The 23776-nt window shown below is 40.0% G+C and overlaps 1 protein-coding gene across 3 annotated transcripts in view; it reads left to right on the top strand.

Moving 5' to 3' along the window:
• KCNIP1 (potassium voltage-gated channel interacting protein 1) overlaps window positions 1-23776 on the top strand; it is a 590945-nt gene that overhangs the window by 552689 nt on the left and 14480 nt on the right. For all 3 annotated transcript variants that reach the window (XM_069102386.1, XM_069102387.1, XM_069102385.1), the window contains exons 2-5: window positions 15041-15165; window positions 16143-16212; window positions 16724-16794; window positions 18406-18513. In XM_069102386.1, coding sequence (XP_068958487.1) covers window positions 15041-15165; window positions 16143-16212; window positions 16724-16794; window positions 18406-18513 — 374 coding nt within the window. The remainder of the gene's footprint in view (window positions 1-15040; window positions 15166-16142; window positions 16213-16723; window positions 16795-18405; window positions 18514-23776) is intronic.

Below are 23776 nucleotides of genomic sequence, written 5' to 3'. Positions count from 1 at the left end.
AACTGTTGTCTTGCCTTGGCTGTAGGTCTTTTTGCAGTGATTCTTGCTGTTGTCCTTTTGAATCAGTAGTTAAGAGAGATGACTGATGTATGGGGATAAAAGAAAGGAAATGATTGTCGATGATGGGAAGCCATGGAAATTTCTGAGCAGAGGGGCAGGGCAAGGTGAAAGCAGAACTTTAGAAAGATTAGCCTTCTGAGAGAAGACTGTCACGTACATACAAAAGCCATAGTATGTTGGAAAGGACGCCGGACTTGGAGTCAGGAAAGACCAGAATTTAATTCCAGCCTTATTTCTGTATGAAATAGGGTATGTAAGTCAAGTGGCACAGGGTATAGAGCTCCAGGTCTGGAGTCAGAAAGGCTCATCTTCCCGAGTTCACGTCTGGCCTCAGACACTTACTAGCTATGTGACCTTAGGCAAGTCACTTAGCTCAGTTTTCCTCATCTGTAAAATAAACTGGAGAAGGAAAAGGCAAATCACTCTAGTATCCTTGCCAGGAAAATCCCAAATGGGGTCACAAAGAGTCAGACACGAAAATGATTGAACAACAAATATGTCACTTAACCTTTCTAAACCTCCATTTCCCAATCTACATAATAGCCACACTAATAGTACCCATTTCACAGGATTATTTTGAGGGTCGAACCTTAAGAGATAGGGATTGTAACTGTGATTCTTTTGGGATTGGTAACCTACAAGGAAACTCCTACCCTTACAGGTTGGCACTATCACTATAACTTAGTATTGGGGAATTGCCTAGGGTAAAGGTATTAAACTCTCTGGTGGCATCATTGCACGCACCACTCCCAGGTTCCCTGGGAAATCAGGATAAAATTGGGTAAATATTTAATAAAATAATAAAAATACAATAGAGCATAGGTAAAGAGTTCATTTTAATATGTAGATTTCTAAGTCAAGATGAAGACTGTAGGGATCCTTATCTATGTTCTAGTCGCCCCGTTTCTACTGGAGTTTAACACCACTGGTCTAAAGCACTGTGACTTGTCCAGGGTCACACAGCCAGGATGCATCAGTAGTTGTTGTTCAGTCATGTCAGACTCCTCATGATCCTATCTGAGGTTTTTTTTTGGCAAAGATGCAGCAGTGTTTGCCATTTCCTTCTCCAGCTCATTTTATAGATGAGGAAACTGAGTCAAACAGGGTTAAGTGACCTGTCCAGGGTCACACAGCTAGTAAGTGATTGAGGCCAGACGTGAATTTATGAAAATGAGTCTTCCATATGCCAGGCCCTGTGCTTTATCCACTGTACCACCTAGCTGCCCAGGACAGATCAGAGGGGTCCTTAAATTCAGATCTACATCTAGAACCAGCCCCCTATGCAATGTGTCACACTGCCTTTCTGTAAACCTTAAAGTACTAAATAAATGTCAGCTGTCATCGTTCCTCTGTGAAGATGGATCTATGGATATGCTACCAAGATACTATTCCAGTCTCATTCTTCAGTCCCTTCTTTGTTTCATTTCCTGAAAGATCAGCCCACAACAGAATATGGCTTCCCATATGACAACCCCAAGCCTCTCTCTTTCCCAGACTTTCTTGAGGCTTCCTCTTACCATAATGATCAGAATTCCCCCAAACCATAGTTAAGCAGAGTTAGCATTTTGAAACTGATTGAATTTCCTTTGTTTTTAGATTGTTTCATTTTCCAGGTTTACATGCCCTCCACTGATTGCTTCTCAGCTGATGATAGAAGGTGAAGTGCTCTGACATTTATAGAAATCAATGCATTAATAAATAAGGAAGCTCATAATGTCTGATTTCTTCTAAATGAGACAGAACCATTATCACTACTAAGCCTGCCGCATAAAATATGTCCAATTGTGATGCATTGTGTAAATTCATCAAAGGTGTTTTTGTGAATAACCTTTCCCCAAAAGAAGAAAATAATCAAAGCTGAGTATCTTCATTAATAATTCAAAGAGTATCTGCCCAGATTTCACTTACTAAGAGTACCCACTACAAAAAGTCTTCCAGTCTCAGGCCTAGAAAAAGACCTTGGTTCAGTATCTTTCCTGGGGTGGGTCACTAAATCTGGCACACATGTTTTCAGCCACTGATGGCAGCAGCCCTTTTTGGGGGGTGGGAGCAGTCCATATTAGGGGAATTTTCCATTTCCTTTCTGCAGCTAAGGAATTGCTTAACCCAGGACAAAGCTATAACCCAAGGAGTATTTGGAGCATTGAGGAAAGAGGACACATGGGAATTACCCAGTTGTGGTAGCAGATTGAGCCCATTTTTCCTGGATTTCTCTTAAATGTTATTCTTATCGGCTATCTTTCTGAACCCCATTCATCTGCTACACAGCACCTATCATACACACAAATTCATTCTTCATTCAGTAAACAGGCATTGAGCACCTACTGTGTGTGTGGAATTGGGCTAAGTGCTAGGGCTACAATGACAAAGCAAACACATTTCCAAGCTTCCTGAATGTTGAAGCAGTCTGTGATCTTTATTCAGACGTATATATATATATGGGATTTAATAAATATTAATTTAGTACCAGCAAGATTGGGGTAGCTAAGCAATATAGTAAATAGAGCACAGGACCCGGAGTCAGGAAGATCTGAGTTCAGATCTGGCCTCAGACACTTTACTAGCAGCATGACCCTGAACAAGTCACTTAACCCTGTTTGCCTCATCTGTAAAATGAGCTGGAAAGGGAAATGACAAACCACTTTAGTATCTTTGCCAAGAAAACCTATGTGGGGTCACATAAAGTCAGACAAAGTGAGCAACAATCAGCTAGAATTCCAGTCTCTTCTTTTTATTTTTCTATTTTTCCTCATATCTTCTATTCTATAGCCAAACCAGAGTAGTGGCTACCCTATGTTTTTCCACCTCTTGCCATTCCCTGCATCTGGGCTGCCCCTCCTTATCTCCATCTCTACCTGCACTCAGTAAGTGCTTAATAAAGGTCCACTGATTCGATTCAAGGCGCCATTTAAATTTCACCCACTCCAGGAAGCCTCCTATGGCCTTATCAAGCACTGGTGATCTCTCTTTCCCCTGAACTCATACCGTGTTTCCCCGATAATAAGACCTATCCCGAAAATAAGCCCTCCCCTTACTGTGTAAGATTCCTCTAAAATAAGCCCTCCCCCGAAAATAAGCCCTATTGAGATTGCTACTGTAGTGAAGGTGATCCCCTGCGCGCTACACGCTACATTACGGTACCCTCTGTATGCACCATCCCCCCCCCCCCAAACGCACGCCGCACTCCGAGCTGCATCCAATCAGAGCTGTAGCAGTGAGCACATCATCCTGTTCTTCCCCAGTAATTTGCTTATTGAATAAAAGTACATTTTTTTGTTCACATTTACCTGTTTATTAAAATTGCTGTCAATGTTCATTAAAATAAGCCTTCCCCTGAAAATAAGCCCTCTGGTGTTTTTCTGTCCAAAATATTTAATAAGACAGTGTCTTATTATTGGGGAAACACGGTAGCATATATTTGCACTTTTATGGACTTCTCATATTCTGATTTGTTTTGTATTTATCTGTGTACAAACCAATACAGGATTTCTCCAAAGTTTTAAGCTTTGATAGTTAGGACTGCACTAACACTTTTGGGACACCCTTTAGGTTGTAAGTTCCATAAGGTCAGAGAAAATATTTATCTGTATCTTCTGCAGCACTGAGCTCAGTATATTGACCACAGGGCTGTGCAGGCCAAAGTCTGTTGAATTTTATTTAATGTTAAACAACATAAGAGCAACACCAGCCAGCTACCGTTCAACATGAACCTAAGAGACATTTAATTCAAAGAATAGTACATTTAGGTGGGAGTCAGGGGTGTGCTAGAGCTCACTAGCTCAGGGCTCAAAGCCAGTTATTACATTTGCAGTGGGAGCATTCACACCTCAGAGATAGGCAACTGCTACAAATCAGGGCTTGACAGTGTTTTGTTGATTGTTTAGAATTAAGATGATGGAAAAAAAATGTTAATACTGGAGATTAAACTTAGAAGTCTGTTGTGGGTGCATTTTTTCTCCAGAGATTCAGTTGTTAAACATTTACTAACATATTCCTGGTGAAGATCGTGGTCTCTAAGTATCTGAGGGGTTGTCCTGACAAAGAGGGATTCTCTACTTTTTTTTTTTTTTTTGCTTTTTGGAGGGCAATTGGGGTTAAGTGACTTGCCCAAAGTCATACGGCTAGTAAGTGTGTGAAGTATATGAGGCTGGATTTGAACTCAGGTCCTCCTGACTCCAGGGCCGGTGCTCTATTCACTGCACCCCTAGCCGTCCCTGCATTGGAATTCTAGGACCAGTGATGATGGTGATGATAATAGCTGACATTTTTATAGCACTTTAAGGTTTTCAAAACACTCATAACTACCATTTGGGGAGTAGGTGCTGTTACCCCCCATTTCACAGATGAGAATACTGAGCCTCAAAGATCTATTGAAACTTAGAGAGGACACAAAACTGGGAGGGGAAGTTTACATACTTGATGATAGAGTAAGTAAACATTCAACGACATCTTGACAGGTTAGATCTTTAGGCTGTATTTTGTAAAATGAAATTTAATAGAGAAAAATTTAAAATATTATACACAGGTCCAAAAACTTCACTTCACAAGTACAAGGTGGAGCAGGCAGGGGCAGATCAATGTCCGAGGAAAATCTGGGAATTTTCATGGGCTTATAGGAGCTGGAGCTGGCCCTCTAGTCCAATGACCTCATGTTACAGATGAGACTCAGGAAGATTAAATGACTTGTCCAAGTTATTGGTCATCTTGTCAAGTCACTTGCTTCATCAGTAGAAGGATTTAAACTCAGGTCCTCTGACTTCAGAGAGAATGAATGAATGAGTTAGTGAATGAATGAATGTTAGTGAATAAGTGAATGAATGAATTTAAAAAAAAAACCATTTTTTAGGATGGAGAAGAGTCTCAAACCATGCCTTATAAGGATCAGGTAAAAGAACTGGGAATGTACAGTTTAGTGAAGGTAAGGGGGGGGGGGAGCAAAACCACCGTGCTCCAATATTTGAAGGATTATCATAAGGGAAATAGAGTAAACTTGTCTTATTTGACCTCAGGGAAGAACCAGGAGCAACAGACGATGAGATAGATAGTATAGATAGATAGATTGTTGTTAGTCAGCGGCTTCAGTCATGTCCAATTCTTCATAACCCAGTTAAGGATTTTCCTTAAAGATACTGGAGTGTATTGCCATTTCTTTCTCCAGATCATTTTACAGATGAGGAAACTGAGGCAAACAGGGCTAAGTGACTTACTCAGGATCACACAGGTAGGAAGTGTCTGAGACTGGATCTGAATGCAGAAAGATGAGTCTTCCTGACTTCAGAAATGGCATTCTGTCCACTGCACAAGATAGATGTGGATATGGATGTGGGCATGGACAGAGACATGGTATGACATGACATGATATGATATGATATGATATGATATGATATGATATGATATGATATGATATGATATGATACGATATGATATATGACATGTGATACACATGACTAATGAAGAAATTTGTTTTTCTTGACTGTACATTTTAGTAATAGGCTTTGTTTTTCTTGATTTCTCATTGGCTGGGGCAAGGAGGAATTGGGGAAACAAAGTAGGAGGAAGAGATTTTGGATCTAAAAATAAAATTTAAAAATTTTAAATTCATAAAATTGAATTTTAAAAATGAAATAACCGGGTCATACTAGATAACCTCCAAGATCCCTTGCAGTCCTGAATCTGTAATCCTGTGGAATGCCTGGCTAAGGAAAATGACACTAAGCTTTGAGTTTCTTTTTTTCTTTGGAGTCTTCTGCTTAGCTGGTCTCTAACCTGAGGCTTGCCTCCTAGGAGGTCCTGCATCCCAATTTGTACTCAGTTCCCTTTAATACTTTCCGAGTTGCCCACCTTGGATGCCTCTGGCTCATCCAGTTGACAAGGCAGTCTTTCCCATCTTCCCAACATGACTTCTTTGGCTCATTCCTGGGTGGGGTCTTACTCATTCATTTGTTCAATCAGCAAACACCTATCAAGCACTTAGGTGATTTTTTTTTTAAATTAAAGGGATCAGCCCTTGACTCACTTCTTAAAGAGGCCTATTCACTGAATGGGCCTTGCCTCACTCAAAGTGAGAACTTGAAAAGACCTTAGCCTAAAAGGGCCAGGATTGCTCGATGCATCCTGGGCCATCTCCAGTCATCCTGATGAATATCTGGCCACTGGACCCAGATGGCTCTGGAGGAGAAAGTGAGGCTGGTGAGCTTGCACAGCCCTCCCTTACTCAAATCCAAGTCAACTGCAAGTCATGGCATCATTTCCCTGATGTCATGGCCCTCTTTGAGAACAAAGCACAAATCACATCCTACTTATGTGCAAGGCACTGTGCTGACTGTTTGGGATAAAGAAGATCAGTCCCTGCAGTCACAGATTTTACTGTCTAATAAAGGAAATAGCATAACTTAGTGGACAGAGCTCAGAACTTGTAATCAGAAAATCCTGAGTTCAAATCTTGCTTCAGACACTTATTAGCTATGTGACCTCCTGAGCAAGGCCCTTAACCTTTAAGTCTCAGTTTTCTTGTTGTGCTGTTATTTCAGAACTTTGCAGTTTTATTGGGACAGATACTCAAGTAGTTTGCTATTTCTTTCTCTATTTCATTTTACAGATGAGGAAACTAATTCAAACAGGGTTAAGTGACTTTCCCAGAGTCACACAGCTAGGAAGTGTCTGAGGCTGGATTTGAACTCAGGAGGATAAGTCTTCCAGACTCCAGGCCTGACACTCTATCCATTGTGTGACCTAGCTGCCATGTAAATAAGGGGATTGAACTCAATGGCCTCTAAAGTCTCTTTCAAATCTAAATCTGTGATCCCAAGATCCTTAAAATTTCAGAGCAAATAGGTGGCACAGAGAAATTTTTTATTTTATGTTATTTTTGTTTTGTTTTCTGTGACTCCTTAAAAGGAAAAAGTCTTGTGATGACTTTGCTTTCTGGAATCAGATGAGCTCACCAAATATCTGAAGAGGCCTACATAGCCCTTTACCCCAGGAAACCATGGCCCCCTAGGATCCCCTGAAAGACCCAGAGATTCCTTGTCTTTCAGGCAGGCCCTGAAGAGTCCAATGTCAGGAGGCAGTTTGGGAAGCCACTTTGCTCTCCTATGTGACCTGGAGAAGTGTATAGAATGACCTCTCTAGCCTGGCTTTTCTGTTTCCTGTGACTTTGGAAACAGTGAACTTCACTGAAATATAATGTGTATTGTGAGGATTATTAATCTCGTTTGTTTCTTAAAATTATACAAGTTACTGCTACCAAGGAGGAAATGTTAGGTATCTGGCAGCCCTTTTAACAGCATTTTAAAAGATAAGTGTAAATGCATAAAGGAGTTGTTTATATTAATTTTTTAAAATTCAAAGCACTGGGAGAATATACAATCCCAGGGAACAAACTATGATTTGAGTTTCATCAAACCTGAAGGAATCTTGTTAGACTGAAGTCAGACTAGACTCCTTTCCTCCAAAGAGGCTCCTAATTGAATCTCACATTTGCTATTGCTTGTCCTTGGTCAGAACAAAGGGAATCCATCTGGGTGGCTATTTCACAGGTGGGCACATGTCCTCACTGTGCCTTTTTCTTTTAACAATAACAAATTATGACTAGATGAGTTTCCTGTGAGCATGTTTTTCCCTTCCCTAAATCCAAGAACAAACCACTATAGAATCAGACTGGGATAGGGAACAGACCTTTGATTTTATTAGCATAGGACAGCAGTTCTCAAAGTATGGTCCAGGGACCCACTGGCAGTTCTAAGACTCTTTCCTTTCTGAGTGTCTGTAAGGTTAAAACTCTTTTCCTAAAAATACCAAGATGTTTTCATTTCTAATACAGTAAATACTGATAGAGTAACCCATACAAACAAGAGGTTTTGGGGGTCCTCAATATTTTAAGAGTATAAAGGGGCTTTGAGACCAAATATTTTGAGGACCATTGGAATAAGAAACTGAATATTAAAGCATATGTAAATTCAATTCAAAGATTCCATTGGGTTCTTAATAAAATTCATCTATCCCTTCATCCCCTTCAACAGACATTAGTACAGTTATCTCCATAGCAGTCTTCTTGCTCAAGCTTGTCATAATCACTACAAGGCAAGATAAACAAACAAGCAATGTTTCTCATTGCCCTTAGACACATGATAAAATCGGTTCTACCAGCTTCTCTTTTAACCTCTCCAAGGAGAACTTGTGACCGATTCTTCCATATGGCTGTAATTTCCTTTTGTCTTCTGGTTTCATTTATAGCAAGAATGTCAAGATCAGTATGATTTTTTTTCTTCTAATAGCATGTCTTCTCATTGGTCATTGGACAGGGTTCTCTTATTCAGAGAACCAGTAGCTAAACTGACATTTGTAGACAGCCTAAAACCTGTATTATTAGCAGTATTCTTTGCTCCCTTTTCTGTCATTCTGTCACATTTACTGTAAAAATGGAAGTATATCTGTGGCCTATAGATTTTCTTTGTTTCATGGATTGCCATGGCCAAAACTAAGTGGCCTAGTAGGAAGAGTATTGGCCTTGGAATCATACATCATGAGTTCTTAGCCTGACTCTGCCACAAATTATTTACTACCTATGTGACCATGGGCTTCTCAGATCATCTCTCTGGGTCTCAATCTCATCTGATCTGTGAAATGAGTTTGGGCCAAACAACCTCCATGAGCCCCTCCAGGTCTAAATCAAAGACCCTGAGCATCTATAATGGCCATTCTATTCTGTTTTTGGAACCATTCTCAAAACCTTTACAGCCTGACAGAAGCTAAGAAAGTTTATGCATCACTGACTCAGTCTTCAAGAACCCAGATTCTCCCAAAAGCAATATTTTTAACAGGTTGAAAGTTTGAGTTTGATATCAAAAGGCATTTGGAAATACTGGCACAAGAATTTTAGGAATAAAGCATAGTAAACATTCCTACCTACATAGATTTCTGTCACGTAAAATCAATTAATTATTAATTAATAATAAAATAATTATTTGATGATTCAATCATTCAAGTTCAAAGTGGATCATTCTCAGTAACGTTGTGATTTTTCAGTCATTACACAGAGCAGCATATTAAAAAATATAGGAACTTGTCCTTCTGGCCTCCTGATCTTTCTGGAATATATCACTTATTCTCATACTTCTTCTTGATAGCAACAAAAATCACTGACCACAATAGTCTACAATTACTAGATGGAGTTTATGTCAAAAGGCTTGGGCTGCCTAAAAGCTACCTTGAGAAAGGAATACAAGAAAACAATGAATTTGATATCTGTCCAACAGAATGTAAGCTCCTTGAGGGCAGGAATGGGTTTTTGTGTGTATTCCTAATACATCTAACATAGAGTAGGTGTTTAATAAATAAGTGCCTATTGAATTGAATTTCATTGGATTGAAGATTCCTATTCCTATGACCTGGCAAGGATCAATTAATTCTATTGCAAACCTATCTGGATTTGTTTCCAATTCACTAAGTGCCAAATGATTCCTAACCATAGTAGTAGTGGGTATATAATTCCCTGCTGTATTGTCCACACATGCAAGGCCCTTTTGTACAGAAGCAATTACTTTTTTTTCCCCTCAACTGAGTTATCTAAATAGGTCGTGAAGGGAAATGAAATTCAAAGATTCCTTTCTTGGGAAGTGAAATTGGAAGAAGGAAAATGGTGGGAGGGCTTGCCTTTCAAAAGGTTTTCACAAACTAATCTTCAGAATCACCTGCATTCACTAGATCTCATCTACATTTCAGCATGCACTCCACACCCCCCCCCACCCCATTCCATTCCTCTCTGGTCACATGGCTGAGCACACAGGTAGTCCATGCTACATCGAGGATAGAAGCTTTTCCTTTACCTCTGGGCCAAGTTATAGAAGATGCCACTCCAATTCCCATGTACAAATGAGCAAAATTCTTTGGAAACTGGGACTGGGGGACAGACTAAAGGGATCCCAACCCTTAAAGCAGCATCTCCATTGAAAAACAAAGTGAATGTTGTTATTTTAAAGAATAGGATTGGTAAAATGTTTTCTTACTTTCTCCTAGACATCACCGGCTGGTATTACCAGTATCAGAGAGGTAAATGTAACTCATTTACTCCCTTGTCACATACCCATCACGGGAAAAGCTTCTTTGTCAGGTGTACACATATATACTAATTATAATCATTGGTAGCCTCCTTTTCTGAGTCCCTTGTTAACAAGTCCCACCTTGGCAGAGAAGGCCTTTTTGGGGTGGGGAGGAAGGGGCAGTATTAAGACACAGTGCCCTCTGTAGGGATGTTCACGGGCATGCTTGTTTGCAATGCTTCAGCAAAATATGCTTTATTCCTGATTCCAGTAAGTAGAAGATGAAGCATGAAACTAGACCGGTGAGCCTGTCCCCAGATCTAACTCACTACAGGTAAAATTGAGTCACTAAGATTTTGTTTCCAGGGCCAAGTGGAGCACTGGGAGACAAAAGACCTGGGTTCAACTTCCAGATGTGCCTCTGTAAACTGTTTGACCTTGCGGGAACCAGAATCATGGAATATTAGAGTTGAAAGGCACTCTCAAAAGTTATCTACTCCAACCTCTCCCCCAGTGCAAGAATTCCCCTTTTATTGTGACAAACAGAATCGAAATTGTGATAAATAGAAAATTGCTTAATTTTTCTGTGCCTCAGTTTCCTTACCCATTAAATGGAGATAATAACAAATGTCCTACCTATATCACAAGGGTTTTGTGAGGATCAAAGAGAAATAGATGTGAAAGTTCTTTGAAAACTCAGTAGAGCTGACCAAGAGGGGGCACATCCCTGTATCCCTGATGCTGAGAAGACAGAAGCTAGCAGATCACTTGGTCTCTGTTCTGAACTGCAGTGCGCTAAGCTGATCAGGTATCTAAACTAACTAAGTCTGGCACTCACATTAGTGAGCCCTGAGAGTGAGGGACCACCTCACTCTGCTAAGGAGGAGTGAACTGGGCCAGGCCTGAAACAGGCTCCTGTGCCCATCCACATTGGGAACAGGCCTTTGCAGCTACTGCATTTCCAGTCTGGGTAAGACAGGGATATCTTGTTTCCAGAAAAAACAAAAATTCAACAGAACTATACAAATGTGAGGCTATTACTCTCATCTCCTTATTTTTATCACTGAGCCCTTCCTCATAATCCAGGTGCAGCCTAGAGGATGGCCCGTTCATTAGTCCACCAAAATGTCCTTCTGTCCTTAGAGGTTCCTTTTATAAACTCTGCAGAAAGAAAAAGAAAAAAACCTGGAAATCAGAATTCTGTTTAACCCCATTTCCTCCTCCCACTGACCAGAAGAGTTTGAGAACTTCTCCTAGTCTTGAAGGGACTGAGGGAGGGCATTGTGAAGGAAATAGGCTGAGATGGGAGACTTTGAGAATCCCTTCTGAAATCCTTACAAATGATAAATACTGATGGGAAACCAGAGAGGAGAAATCTCTCATACTGTGATAGGGAGAGGGCAATATTAGTAAAGGAAATTCCTTCCCTAGGCACCAAGACATTCTGAGAACCCTTCTTCGTTTAGGCCAGACCACTAGGCAAGCTAACTGAACCTCTTTGTACAGAAACACTAGGCAAAAGAGCTAAGGTGAAGTTCCCAAAAGAAGGTTGATGGTCAATAGTCAAATAAAAAGAAATTAGATAGTTGGTTTGGTGTGGAAATTGATCCAGCCTCTCAGACCGTAAACAAATCATTTATTAATAAAGCCCAGTTCAGCCTTAATGAAATGGGTTTAATATTTGATATTTCAATAATTACTTGGTACATTTTTAATAAAACCCCATGGTAAGCAGCCATCGTTTCAGAAACAGAAGTAATCTCTCAAACTTACTCAGCTATGTAGTTACAAATAAGATTCCTGTGCTTACATTTGCCCAGATGTCCAAAGAAAGCTTTGCTTTCGATGAAATTAGGCAGCATTCAGCTCCAGGCAGGCAAACAGGAATAAGGTATTGTTAAGGAAAAAATAGGCTGCCTTCATGTTTTCTAGATAGGATAGAAACTTAGAAGTGATGATGAGACACAAAAACCAAAAAAAAGAAGAAGAAAAGAGATTCAGTATCTGGTTTTCTTATTTATATCTTTAACACTTTCCTCACTCTTTACTTATAATGTAAATCTCTCTCCTCTTCTTTCTTACAGAGAAAGGAAGGGGATCAGTTTTGGAGGAAATAGACAACACAGTAGAGAGGAATAGTTATTAGGAAACTACAGATAGATAACACAGTGTAAAGATTCCCTGAGATCTATAAAATAAGTGTAGATCTTTGGATGGCTGGTTCAACTTGTGGTTGAATTTTATTTTAAAATGCGTTGAATTTAGAACATCTTAAGTGACCCTTTGATTTACTGTATTATTATCTGATGATGGGCAATATTTAAGTAATACCAACTTGAGCTTTCAAGTCCAACTATAGGAATAATTAGGGATACCAAGAAGTATGGAAAAATGTGACCTTTTCATATCTTGGGTGTGGTCTGGGATAGACACTGGTAACAAAGCAATGCAAATCGGCACCTTTTCTACAATTTATATCTAGTTTTAGTACAGATTATTAAGAGGTTAAATGACTTGTCCTGAAAGATGAAGTTAGTATGTGTCAGAGGCAGGATTTAAACCCACATCTTCCCAGATTGAGACCAATTCTCAATCAATGATGCCATCATGCTTCTTGTGTATAGACAGTGGGATTTATTTGTCTGTGACAATCTGCTTTCTTTTCACCAGGATAAAACAGTAGGTTTTCACACAATGTATATGATGGCAGTTTTGAATTGTGCGTTTCTCACAAAGAGGCTTAAATTGTTCTGACCTACCTTCGGAGAATTACAAAATTTTAATTCCTTCAGAATGGTCTATGAGAAGAAAAACTCACTTTGACAGACCAATTTTTGTTGAATAGAAGAGAAAAGGGGGCCAATTTCACAGGAAACTCACGATACGGTAGACAAATCAACACTTAGCAGGAAGCTATAGATGGATAACCCAGTGTACCTGTACTCACAAAGGATGCCCTCAGAGCTATGTAATAAGCTTGGAGCTTAGTTGCTTATCATGAGATTTATGATGGCTCGTCATTGTTCATGGGGATTAACTCACCATGTCACTATTTTTTCTAGCCCAGATTTATAGGAATTCAATCTATGGATTTGGTGATGTTCATAAAACATCTATCAGAGAGAGTTTAGGTAGCTAATTAATTCTTTATTATAGGAAATTCATAGAAAGCCTTCTGGAAATACTCAGAGGAAGATGCTTATTTACCTTCAGGAAGTAGTCCTACTCAACCCACAGCATTCAGTGGGGTAGTAGTTATCTCTATTTATATTCAAACCTCTGGCTTCTCCTAAGGTTTGTACAAGAAAGATAGTTATTCTCCCCCACAATAAACCTTCATTAATTTGTACTCTGCTAATTTGGGATTTGGAACACTCTACACTGCCACTGTATAACTATAGTGGCAGCAAGGTAGCACAGAGGATAGAGAGCCAGGCTTGGATTTGGGAAGACCTGAGTTCAAATCCAGCCACAGAGACATGCTAGATGTTTGACCCTGGGCAAATCACTTAACCTTTCTCTGCCTCAGTTTCCCCAACTGTAAAATAGAGACAATAATAGCACCTGCTCCCTCCCAGGGTTGTTGTGAGGATAAAATGAGATGATTGTAAAGTGTTTAGCACTATGACTGATACATAATAATCACTATGTAAATGTTAGCTGTTATTATTACCGTGCCCTTTCTATATGCAGAGTACAAATTAATAGTGTAAATAAGATTCTAAAAAGTCACATTTAATCCATTTTAAGAGAACCATATGTTGCCTTGCAGAACTTCAGAAGCATTCATTTATATATATATATAGTGCAGATGGTAATTATGGACTTTCTTACTAGTTTGTTAGTGAAGTTTAAATTAGTGTGTAATAAAGTTGCATTTATTTTAAAACCTTCCTGAATCTGTGTATATCCCTACTTCTCTTACAGTTATTAGAGTCCCAAATAGTGGAATCTTACCAAATTTCTAAAACCTTTATATCATCTACCTCTATTATTAGTATTATTAGGGGTGTGGTGGAAGAGGTTGAGGTATTTACTTTTCCTATTGCTTATTTGTCTGCCAAGGATGTTCAGAAGCTTTAGTCACAGATCTAGACCAAATATCTGGGGAGGTTTTCCATTACCGTTAGATAGAATCAAATTCTGAAGGAAATAGAAAACGTGTTCTAATATGGGGTAAGATCATATTACAGTGAAAAGGCCTTTGGAGTCAGAAGACCTGATTTCAAATACCACCTCAGATGTTTAGTATCTATGTGACATTAGACAAATCATTTATCTTCTCCAGGCCTCAATTTCCCCATCTATAAAATAAGGTGGGAGATGAGGGATGGGAGGTGGAGGTTGAACTAGATGTCATCAGAGGTTCCTTCCAACTCTAAAGCTATGATCCTAGGATTCTCTTTATACTTGGTATGGACTGGCTGAAACAGAAATGGTCTTAGAGTATGGTACAGTCAGAGTGCATGACCACATGAGCAAAGGGTCCAAGGAACCAACAAAAATGATACCAGACACTATACCTCCTTGACCTGGGTCTTATTTAACATTGATCCAAGGAGTTAACAGAGACTTTCTGATTGCAATAGGCATTACCACTAGGGTCTAGGACCTGGGCTCATAGACATCATACAATACTTGCTACCCGTCAGTCAGTAACACCTGGTCTCCCCACCAAAGTCCTCATGGATACCTAATAAAATCCTCCCCTACCTCCTTCCAATCCACAAATATCAAACAGATATCCTCCCACATTGGGCACAGCTCACATCATCACTCTGAGGTAATGTCCAGGCCATTTAGATGGGTTGCCATCAGAGTGAGCTACAGATGTGATTACATCATGGATTCCTTGAAGCCTTAGAATACTGAAGTCACTCTGAAGGATCTGCAGTGACACCAAAGTCTAGCATCTCCAATGCTGTCTCCTCTGGTTCCAGATAAAATTGAAGATGAGCTGGAAATGACCATGGTGTGCCATCGGCCTGAGGGACTGGAACAGCTTGAGGCACAGACCAACTTCACCAAGAGGGAGCTGCAAGTCCTGTACAGAGGCTTTAAAAATGTAAGAACCAAGTGATCCCAGGAGGCTCCTCAAAATTAGGGTTAAACACTTCTGGGATTCCACCACCGAAATCTCCCTGCTATGTATGGGGTAGAAGTGAGTTTGGGTTCCTGAAGTTGATGCCATGGGAGGGCACGTGCTAGCAGACCCTACCAAGTTAGGAAGACTTCTGGTTTCAGGCACAAGTGTGTTCTCTCCTAGCAAAGTCCATCACCAATTCAGCCTGGCTCATCCCCAGGATGGCCATAACTAATGGACTCTGGGGAGGTGGAGACACAACATTTGCCTTCCTCCTGCCCCAGACATCACCTCCACCACTCAAATGTTTGTCCCAAACTCTATTAGAGTTTCATTCCTATAGATCTTGAAAGTTCTTTGGTTTTCAAAAGTCCCTTCTTAAAATTCAGGAGTATTGCATTAACATTAAACTTGGTTAACATTTAACACCATAGCCCTAGATGGTGGAGTAGGTGAAGCACCTGGGAGGGAGTGGTTGTGCAGTTTTTTTCAGAAGGGGAAGTAGAGGTATACATAGAGAGGGTGGAGAAAGAAGAGTATCAAAGATAAACTTCATCTACATTTTAATGTTATTTCCATTTCATCTCAATCCCCCCTCAGTTAGTCAACAGGCAGCTTTGGTCCTTGGGCTACCTCCAAATTGCTTGCTTTAGTAACACTAAAACCTGACAGTTCTTTGGTATCTTCGGAATTGTGATTTCATCATAGGTAGGTTTCTTAATCTTATGTAGTTGTTTACTCACCCCATCCCATAGGGATCAGCATCAGGGATTATGCATTGTGATTAATGCTGGTAACACCAAGCATAAAACCTGCCTACCTAAGGATTGGCATGAAAATTCGGTCTGATGAATGGAAATCAACTCTGTCCCAGTCTACATGAAATCCATCCAACTTGTCACCTATGCAGGGAGTACTCAGATAGCATACAAAGACTCTTTCTCTCTTCTCCCAAACAGGAGTGTCCCAGTGGGGTGGTTAATGAAGAAACATTCAAACAGATATACTCCCAGTTTTTCCCACATGGAGGTAAGTTGAGCTGAGTGGAGGGAGGCAGAAAGAAGTAATTTTTTACAGGTTTTAAAGAGATTCTACCCCAAGACCATCATATGCCATACACAATTATTCTCCCCATTGGGAAGAGATACTCCCCAAGTATAGTATCTTGTGGTACCAAGTACATATGATACTCTACAAGTATCATACCCAAAACCTCTTGGTTCCTTAGTTCTTCCCTTGCCAAATACATGGGGTTTTATTCACAGAAAAGGCCCATAATAGGGGTGGCCAGGTGGCTCAGCAAGTAAGAGCACTGGCTCCAGTGTCAGGATGACCTGGGGTTCAAATCCGGGCTCAGATACTTAGCACCACACCCAGAAATAACTGGCCGTGTAACCTTGAGCAAGTTACTTAACCCCGATTGCTTAAAAAAAAAAAAAAAAGGCCCATAATGGAGGGGAAAGGGCCCTCCCAAAGCAATTTCCTGTGGTATTATGCCTTTCTTAGCCTCCTACTAAAGATGCTCTTTCTTGTTTTTCAGATGCAAGCATGTATGCTCATTATCTCTTCAATGCCTTTGATACCACTCAGACGGGTTCTGTAAAATTTGAGGTATGGTCATTAATTAGAACATAGAATTTTACCACTGAAAGGAACCTTAAACATAGGTCAATCTTCCTCATTTTATAAAAATGGAATCTGAGGTCCTATAAAGTGAAATGACTTGCCCAAGGTAATACAGCTTCCTAGTGAGAGTGCTGGGACTAGAATTCTCTTGACTTTTAAGGCAATGAATGCTCAGGCTGCCCTATCACCTTTCCCCCAAACTCCCTTCTGGATGACTCTGGAAGAGAGAGTGAGGCTGACAACTTTGTGCAACTCTGCCTCACTTAAATCCAATTCACACACAAGTCAAGACATCACCCCACGATGCCATCAGTCCTCTTCAAAAGTGAAGGACAAAGACAACTTTCTAAAGGATCATTGTACTCATTGGCTCTAACACCAGACAACAACTTATTGAAATCACAATGACAGGAGTGGCTGGTGGCACAGTGGATAGAGTACTAGTCCCAGAGTCAGGAGGACCTGAGTTTAAATCCAGACTCAGACACTTGACACTTGCTAGTTGTGTGACCCTGGGCAAGTCACTCAGTCCCAACTGCCTTGCAAAAACAATATCACAATGACTATTTTGGCACACACACAAGAAATCCATCCCTAACCTAGACCCAGAAATGGTGCAATAGAAAGAATATTGCAGTTAGAAGATGCCAGTTTGACTCCTTCTTCTGCCACTTACTAGCTATGTGATCCTTGGCAAATCATTTTGTTCCTCTGTGGCTTAGTGTCGTAGAATCTTAGGGCTGAAAGGAATCCTCAACTCCATCTAAATAGACTATCTCCCAGGACAGCCAATTACCTTTTTATATAGTTCTAATTGCTAGAGTTATTCCTATTTCACTGAGCCTAAATTTGCCTGTCATTTCTTCCATTTCTCCTGTTTTTGTCTTCTGGGGCCAAGGACACATCTAATCACTCTCCCCCTAAATCTTCTTTTCTCCATTATAGAAGGCTCCATAGGTCAAGTCCTTTATCTGACATTATCTGTTTGCACTAGCACTTCCCTTCCCTGGGCCTCAGTTTTCTCAACTATAAAATGGGGATTGGACTAGATGGCCTCTAAGAACTCTTCTAGTTTTTGATCTATGATCCTATGAACCTGCAAAATGGAAATCATAATATTTACCTAAAGTAGCTCCATTACAAGGATTAAATGAGATAGTAACATATATGCTTTGTAAATTGTAAAGCATGAAAGTAAAAGCAAATGGTTATATTTGTTCATATTATTAATGTAGGTCTTCCCCCTCAGAGAGTATGCATGCACCGATAACTTTCCTATAACTCAGAAAGCGAGGGCTTACTCCAGTAAACTGAGTCGTTCTGATCTGTGAATGAATGAATTAATGAAAAAGTATTAATCAGTTACTATGTGCAAAGCACCATGTTAAGCACCAAGGATACACATAGAAAATAGATTCAGGGTCACAAGGGCTGTCACAAGCATGAATTTTCCCCCAAGAATCGTTTGGTCATTAGTTCATTCATTCGTCCAGCAGACACTGAATGCCAGCTCAGTAACACGCATGTCCCTGTGCTTTCCTGGTTTCAAGTATTGCTTTTCTAGTGGTGTCACTTGTGGCTCCTACCCCTCAACAGGACTTTGTAACTGCTCTATCGATTTTGCTGAGAGGAACCGTCCATGAAAAACTGAGGTGGACATTCAATTTATATGACATCAATAAGGATGGCTATATAAATAAAGAGGTAAGAATGCGGGGACCCAGGGGCAGCAGCTTCAGTTGGTAGAAGATCTTGCTTGCACTGAAGATTAACAATTTATAAACCCCTAATTAAAAGTATGACAACCAGGGTTATGAAGATAGAACTGCCCTACGCAAGGTTGGCAAGAGAAGAGCATGTCCTTTTGGGGAGAAAAGAGTGGGTTCTTGGAAAATGTGCAAAATTGTCTTTCCACCTCCCAGCCCTCCCCACCCTCACCCCCTTTTTAAAAATTAAATTTTATTCTCCCCCCCCAATTACATGTAAAAATCATTTTTAACATTCAGAGAGGTTTTTTTTTATTTTGAGTTCTAAATTCTACCTTTCGCTTCCTCCCCTCTGTAAGCAATCTGATAAAAGTTGTCCATCCCACTCCCTTCTTTTCCCCTGTAATAATAGCCTGATCTCAGACAGGGATCTTATGGACTCATTTATACTTTGGTGTAATCAGCTGAAAGTGTTGCCCTCCCAAGGCTGATTAGCCATGAGGTGTCATGGGGAAAACCCTGGTTTGGGAATCTAAGGACCTCACTCCAAGTACCAGCTCTGCTACATACTACCTTTGTGACTTCGGGCAATTTATTTTACAATTTACGTGCCTCACTTCTAAAATGAGAGGTTTGGACTTAGATGACCTCTCAGGTCTTTTTTCACTTGCTTCCATGATCTTCATAGGGGTTAAAGAAATGAAGTTATTAATGGTGCGATTTCAGGCAGCAACTAGTGGGTGGGGAAACCTTCTTTCTGGATGATCTCAAACCTACATCCCATCGGCAACCACTTATTCCACCCATTTGTAAAGCTAGCCAAGGGAGACGATACAAACCATAGTTAAATAATCCCTTATGTGTATAAAGTGCTTCCAAGTTTCACATATACTGTTCCATACGTGATGTCCATTCATCGTCACAACATCCATGTAAGGCAAGTAGTTGGGGATAGTGCGGTGGGACAGAAAGCATGCTATATTTGGAATCAGAAGATCTGGGTTCAAATCTAAGCTCTACCACCCATGTTGTTCAGTCATATAGGACTCTTTGTGACCCTGTTTGGGCTTTCCTGGCAAAGATATTCGAGCAATTTGCCATTTCCTTCTCCAGATCATTTTATGGATGAGGAAACTAAGGCAGAGTTAAGTGACTCGTCCAGGGTCACACAGCTAGTGTCTGCAGTCAAATTTGAACTCAGTAGGATGAGTCTTCCTGACTCCAGGCCCAGCTCCCAGCGCACTGTGGCGCCACCTAGCTGCCCCAGCTATCACTTACCACCTTAGATAACTGGCATCTTCACCTCTCAGGGTTTCAAATTCATCTCTAAAATGAGGGAGTTGAATAAGATGACATCTGTAGTTTCTTCCTCTAGATCTATGACCATACAGACCTTTTAGATTTTAGTTATCTCATTTTATAGATATGGGAAGTGGGAAGGTAGAAGCGCTTGCCTAAGTTTGTACATCTAACAAGTGGCCAAAATGGGACACCAGCCTGGTTCCTGATTGAAGTCCAAGGTCCTTTTCCATTATACTATAGATAAATGGAAGGATCTGTCTTCTGCTTAAGCCAAGGTCAAGAAGGAAATCAGTCTCTGGGCCTTTACCTTTTTTAGCTCCTATTTAAGGGTCAGGCCCAGAAAGGATATGAAAGGATTTGCTGTGGTTTTCTATGAAGCATAATCCTGTTCATGTTAGACATTCTCTAGGAAAGAAATCACAATGTCCTACTTTAAATTCTGCCCAAGAATACTTAAAATGCTGCATAATTATCCTGTTATTAAATCAGCTGCCGATGGGCCCGGTGCCTTTCCGCTACTATTCATGACAAAGGAAAATAAAGCCATTATTCATGAATGTTCAGGCAGAAACACTTCCCTTTTTTCTATTGTATCTTTCCATCTCTATTTCCATGCTCACCCAACAAAGATTAGTCCAACAAAGAGGACCTTCGCTCACAATAGCGGAATTGTCAAGCCCAGGAAGAAAGTGAGATAACACACACACACAGAGGGAAAATTCCATTGTCATAGATTCATTTCTAAATCAAAATGATGAGAAATATGGTTTAATATGTCAAAGCTCAACCGGAGAAAAGTCAAAGTGATTAGAAGAAGCTCTGTCTTCCTGTCTGGAGGCTGAATTCTCTATAGCACTGAAATACATTTCTAGACACCTTGGCCTTATCAGTTATATAAGAGATAGTGTTCTATCAAAAGTCAAGGTAAATCCAAGAAAAACACATTGAACCAGGGCTCCATTTGATCAGATCCCAATCCTGGCTCTTCCAATGGCATATTTTATTTCCTTCAACCACCCCCTACCTACCTATTCCTGCAAAATGGGAAGAAATTCCCCTTTCTCTACATCTTTCACCAAAAGACAAAATGAACTAGAAGTCTCTTAATGAAGAACTGAATAAGACATCCCACCAATAAAGGAAACTGGACTTCCTTATCTCTCAGGGTCATGCCTGGAGTGATCCTGAGTTGAGATTTATACACTAAGGTACTGTAAGGTCCAGAATTTCCCTGGCTGAGGAAACCCCCATATGTAGGGTGTTCTTTCAATACTAAAGGAAGAGGCCAAGTATCTCCAGATTGATTATAAGTAGTAGTTTAATCAATCATTATAAATACTTACAAAAAAGGGGCAATCTTCAGTCTGGGACTATGACCAGACAGTTCAATGGATCCCTGCTAAGAACCCAAAAAATCCCCATGGAGCTTATAGAAAACAGACAAAGGAAGGAGGAGCTATGGAGTGCATCAGTACTGATTGTTGGATATTTCTGGTTTTCTGCTTAGTAATAAGCTTGGGAGTTAAGCCAATGTTCTGGCCAAACACAGTATATTGATCATATCACATATGGGTCATATTTTCTTGTTATGGCTTTCACAGGTCATAGTATCTTAAGTTATGGCTCAGTACCTAAAATATAATTCAGTATCTAAGTTATGATTGCTAACAGGTCACTATGTTCAGGCTTCCACCTTTCACAGCTTAAGTTTTTATGGCTTTTTATTTATTACTGTATTTTATGACTTTTCCCCAATCGACCCCACAGGTATCTTTGCTACATACTTCTTGGGTGACCTTGGACAAGTAATTTCCCCTCCCTGGACTCAGTTTCCTCATATGTAAAATGAGATATTTTAACTAGATAGCCTTGAAGGTCCTTCTAACTTTAATTATTTATACAGGAAACTACATTTATTGATTTTAAATGGATTTCCTAAACAAGAATTATTGTTGCCAAGAGAGACTTCAAAAGCCATTTAATCCAACCCTCCTCACTTTACAGATGAGGAATCTGAGGCCCAGAGAGGTGACTTAAGGTCACATAGCAGAGCCAGATTGGAACCCAAGGCCTCTGACTCCGAATCCAAGGTTCTTTCTATTGCTCCATGTTAATAAAGGCATACAGACCTTGGGAAGGACTCAGAAGAGGTAAAAGGATTGAGAAATATGCAATATGAGAATCAGTTGGAAGAATTGGGGATGTTTTGCTTGGAAGATAAGAGGACAGAACTCAGGGGCCATACCTGACCAAGAATCGCTTGTACAAGATCCCTAAGGAGTGATCCTACAGCTCCTACAAGGAGATTTGCCTTAAGGAAGATTCACTTCTGGTTCTTGCCTTCCTTTGAACTTTCATATAGCGCTAATTATTAGGAAGCTTTTCCTGTTAACATGAAACCTACATTTTCCTCTTAGCGACAACAGGAGCTAGCATTTATCCAATGCCTACTATGTGTCAGGCATTGTGCTAAATGCTTTACAAAAATTCTCTCATTTAATTCTCATAAGAATAAGGTAGGTGGTATTATTATCCCCGTTTTACAGTTAAGGAAACTGAGGTAATAGAAATGTAGTGACTTACCCAAGGTCACAATGTATCTGAGGTCAGATCTTCCTTACTCCAGACTCAGTAGTCTATCTACTGCATCACACATTGTTTTTATTTTTGCCTTTGGGGTCAAGGAAATAAAGCAAGTCTAAACTTTTTCCACATCAAGACATTAAAATATTTGAAGATAGCAATCATATCCTCTCCCAGTCTTCTCTTCTCCAAACTACATATCCTATCCCCTGGTTCTTCTACCAGTCTTCTTTTGGAAAAATTCCATTTAGTCTTTCCTAAAACATGGTGCCTAGAACTGAATACAATTCTCCAGAAGGGACCTGCACCAGAGAGAAAATAATAGATCTATTACCATAGACAGAGCACTGGTTCTAGAGTCAGAAGATCAGGGTTCAGATCTTGCCTGATGCTTGCTACTTGTATGATATTGAGCAAGTCACAACCACCCTGGTCTACACTTTCCCCATATGTAACATGAGAAAATTGGACTGGATGGCCTCTGAGGTGCCTTCTAGCTCTAGCTCCATGATCTCTTAATACTCCCTTCTTCTGGACATTGTGTGTCCATCAAGAATTACACTGACCTTTCTGGCTACCAGGAGACACTGACTTACACTGACTTCAGACTGTTGTTGTCTAGCCGTGCCTCCCCTATGCTATCTGTGGGAAGATGAGTCTTTTTTAAGTATAGAACTTTTGACTTATACCTTTTAAATTTCATTTTATTCACTTTGGCCCATTGGTCTAGTCTGTTGAAATATCCAGATGGAATTCTATCATCCAGGATGTTAACGGTCCTTCCAAACTTTGTGTCATGGGAACATTTTGCAGGTAAACTATCTATGCCTTTAATATATTGCTAAGAAAATGTTGGATGGTACAGGGCATTCCACTAAAGATCTCTCTCTGAGATAATGTCAATTCATCAACAACAGATCTTTAGGTCTTCTTATTCAATCAGTTTCAAATCCATTTAATCGTACTGTCATCTAGTCAATATCTTCTATCTCATCCATAAAATAACATGAAAGGCTTTGTAAAAAATGCTTTACAGAAATCTCCATTTGTGGTTTTCATCTCTTCTACCAGTCTAATTACCCTACCAAAAAAATGAGATTAGTCTGGTGTGATTCTTTATGAAGCCATGTTGGCTTTTAGCCATTAGAGTGTGGGCTCTTTGAGGGCAGGAACTGTCTATTGCCTTCTCTTTCCCTAGTGCTAAGCATAGTGTTTGACACATTGTAAATGCTTAATAAATTAACTTGCTTAAATAATTGACTGACTTTTAGTGATCATTATCTCTTTTGCTTTTTTTTAGAGGGCAATTGGGGTTAAGTGACTTGCCCAAAGTCACACTGCTAGTTTTTGTATTAAGTGTCTGAGACCGGATTTGA

The sequence above is a fragment of the Petaurus breviceps genome, unplaced genomic scaffold (assembly GCF_028583685.1).
Source record: "Petaurus breviceps papuanus isolate PSGF00001 unplaced genomic scaffold, PetGlider_PUasm1.0 551, whole genome shotgun sequence".
Lineage (NCBI taxonomy): Eukaryota > Metazoa > Chordata > Mammalia > Diprotodontia > Petauridae > Petaurus > Petaurus breviceps.
Note: the sequence above shows the minus strand (reverse complement) of the source record. Positions and strands in the feature narration are given on the sequence as shown.